The 2909-nt window shown below is 49.1% G+C and overlaps 1 protein-coding gene across 1 annotated transcript; it reads right to left on the minus strand.

Annotated features, from left to right (window-relative positions):
- Nucleotides 1–1240: 1240 nt before the first annotated feature.
- Nucleotides 1241–2332, minus strand: LOC112617901 (ral-GDS-related protein-like; the record flags this gene model as incomplete). Its single annotated transcript, XM_025374553.1, has 3 exons — nucleotides 1241–1280; nucleotides 1838–1959; nucleotides 2309–2332. Coding segments are annotated over 3 exons (186 nt in total), but the record flags the coding sequence as incomplete, so codon positions are not given.
- Nucleotides 2333–2909: the final 577 nt, after the last annotated feature.

Below are 2909 nucleotides of genomic sequence, written 5' to 3' on the forward strand. Positions count from 1 at the left end.
AGTCCCATGTGTTTGTATTCATGTTTGTTAGCAGTGATTTTTGTGTCCCATCCAAAAAGAACAAAAAATAAGAAAAAATATTGCCAAATCAATTGCATGGTCTAAGGGTTTCTTGCCATAGATAATTTTTGCTTTTGTTTTCTTTCCTTTTTGTAAACTGCGTGCAGAGATACAAGTTTTGCTGAGATACAGACTCCCACTTTTCTTATAGGAGCTTTGCGGCTCCAGGATTGGGTTTAGGTGTTTATTTGGTGTTGATTTGGTTAACAAACATGTTGTTATTACATGTTTCAGACCCTGAAATGTTGATTTCTTTGGCTTGTTTTTCCTCTGATGTAACACACTGGGGGTTGTGTTCAAATTAAGCCGTGGGACATCCTTTTCGATTCTGGGCTCTAATGATTCTCTCCTTCCTTGATACTCAGTTAGGGGAGAGGTGTCAGAAAGTCTGGGAAGATCCATAGTGGAAAAAGTTTATCTGTATTTCATGGAGACTGATGGTCAGCTTCTGCCCAGGACTTCGGGAGAAGGCCAGCCCTACCGATTGCTGAAATACCTCCCATCTCCAGCCCTTCAGTAAATATATAAGTGATTCATTAAATATTTAAACTTCAAGAAAGTAGAGTAACCCAGTGGAAATTGAATTTAACTAGAATTTAAATTTGAGAGTTACTGGTCAGTAGAGCAAGTGTGGTAGATTGGGTAACGTGCTCTGATTTTTAAGGGTTTTGCTTTGTTGTGTTTTTTGTTTTCCTTAAACAGAGTTAATAATAATTAATTAGAACAGAGAAGGAAAACATTAAATGGTTGGCATGTGTAACATAAACGCTGTTGCATGACTTGTTCAGCCATAGCCTCAATTTGACATACTGGACTATGAATCCTGAAGATTGGTATACGGTTACTGCACTGCGGTTACTTTTCTCATTCCAACAACTATAGAACATTTTGAATAGTGTTTTAAATTTTTATTTTAAAAAGTTAAGAAAAAAAGCCTTACTTATACACTAAAGAAAATAAACATAAAATGGTCTCCCGCCTGCCTGGGAAAAGTCCCATGGCCTGATCCTGACCAGCAGGAGCAGCTGGTGTTACGCGAAGAGCAGGGGCCAGATGCAGCTGAGCTGCCAGCCACCTAGATGTGGTTCCCTGGTGTCACGGTCTAGGTGAAGGATGATGCAGAGCCGGTGTTCTGACCAGCATCCCGGTGGGGTCCCAGCCACTGCAAGATGTTACTGGCCTACTGTGATTCGGGCTTCAGCTGGCAGGACAGCTTGTAGCTACAGGACAGTGAGGCAGCTGTGAGGCCACCATGAGCCACACATCAGGTCCCCTCTCAGTGCCTACCCAGCTGGAATCCTGGGTCCCCAGCAGTCCCCATGCAACAGGGCTTGATGCTCGCCGTGGAGTCATGGCCATAGGCTCTCTGCAGCTTGCCACAGGGAGAGCCTTCTCTAGGCCATGTGGTGTGGCTGACACCAGTAATGTCAGTACTTTGGGAGACTGAGGTGGATGGATTGTCTGAGGCCATGAGTTTGAGACCAGCCTGGACAACATCGTGAAACCCCATCTGTACCAGAACAACAACAGCAGAACAACAGGACATGGTGTCTGTACATGCTGTACCACGTCCTGGGACATGGCGTACTGCAGTAGTCCCAGCTGCTTGAGAGGCTGAAGAAGGGCTTGAGCCCAGAAGGCAGACGTTGCAGTGAGCAGAGATGGCGACACTGCAGTGCAGCCTGGGCGACAGAGCCAGACCATGTTCGGAAAAAAAAAAAAAAAAAAAAGAATGGAGAGCCTTCTCACACCCTCTGCCCGTCTGCTAGGCCCTCACCTCTCCTTGTCACTGAGCTGCTTCATTCTTGGGAAATAGGTGACAAATTTCTCAAGAGGCCGAAGCTTGTAATTCATGGCAGCCACTTGGAGCAGCTGCATTTCCTGCAGAATTCGGACCTCCTAGAGACAGAGGAGAGGTTGCTGACAGGACCTGGGTGGAAGATACTGAGAGCACTTTTGGTAGGCAGGGAAAAGGGGCTGATCCCTGGGGCAGTTTTTTGAGGGGTCCCCATGCAGCCCCCAGCCTGTTCTCAGAGTTGGATGTAAAAAGCCCCTCCTGCAGGAACTGGTCTTTGATTCCATTCCATTTCCCGCTTCTCCACTGGGATAGGTCTCCTCCTGCTGTGTGTGTCAAACCCTCCCAGTAAACCTAAGATGTAGAGGATGGAGCCAGGGAGTGTCCTGTCCAGGGTGGACTGTGACGTCCACATCCCCCCACTCATCCAGTGTGAGTGCCCTGGCTGCTCACCTTCCTCCTCTTGTTGCTGTTGCCCTGGAAGGCAGACAGAGTCCATCAGAAAGGTCCCTGGCCCACAACCAGCCCCACCCTACCCCTTCCCATGCTGCACTACTGCCAGGGCCACCAGAGTCAGGGGATGTGCACATGACAGGACTTGTATGTGCCCCAGGCTCCGGGCTCTAGAGCAGGGGCATAGGAGCTGAGGCTCAGGGACTTTCTGCCCCAACCCTCTGTGATAACAGACAGGGAAACTGAGATCTCTCATGGAAAGAAAGCGCTCAGTGACCCTGGAACTGCCTGCCCTTGGAGAGGCTCAGTTTCACTGGCCTATTACGGGACTACTCTAGGGAAAGGCTAAGTCCAGCTCAGCCCACACCTCAGCAGCTTTGCAGTCAGGCAGCTCTGTAGCTTCACCACTCGGGAATAGGGACTGGTGGCTGCTATGGAGCCTCTTATCAGTCAGAAGTAATGAGATGGGCCTGACACCCCCACCCACAGGAGCAGCTGTGAGGCTCTCAGGAGAGGAGGTTTGCCAAGGGTTGAGATCTAACGGCTCCGTCCAAGACCCTCTCCTCCCTCAGGATCCTGGTTCCCAACAGCCTGCCCCAGG

The sequence above is a fragment of the Theropithecus gelada genome, unplaced genomic scaffold (assembly GCF_003255815.1).
Source record: "Theropithecus gelada isolate Dixy unplaced genomic scaffold, Tgel_1.0 HiC_scaffold_5894, whole genome shotgun sequence".
NCBI lineage: Eukaryota > Metazoa > Chordata > Mammalia > Primates > Cercopithecidae > Theropithecus > Theropithecus gelada.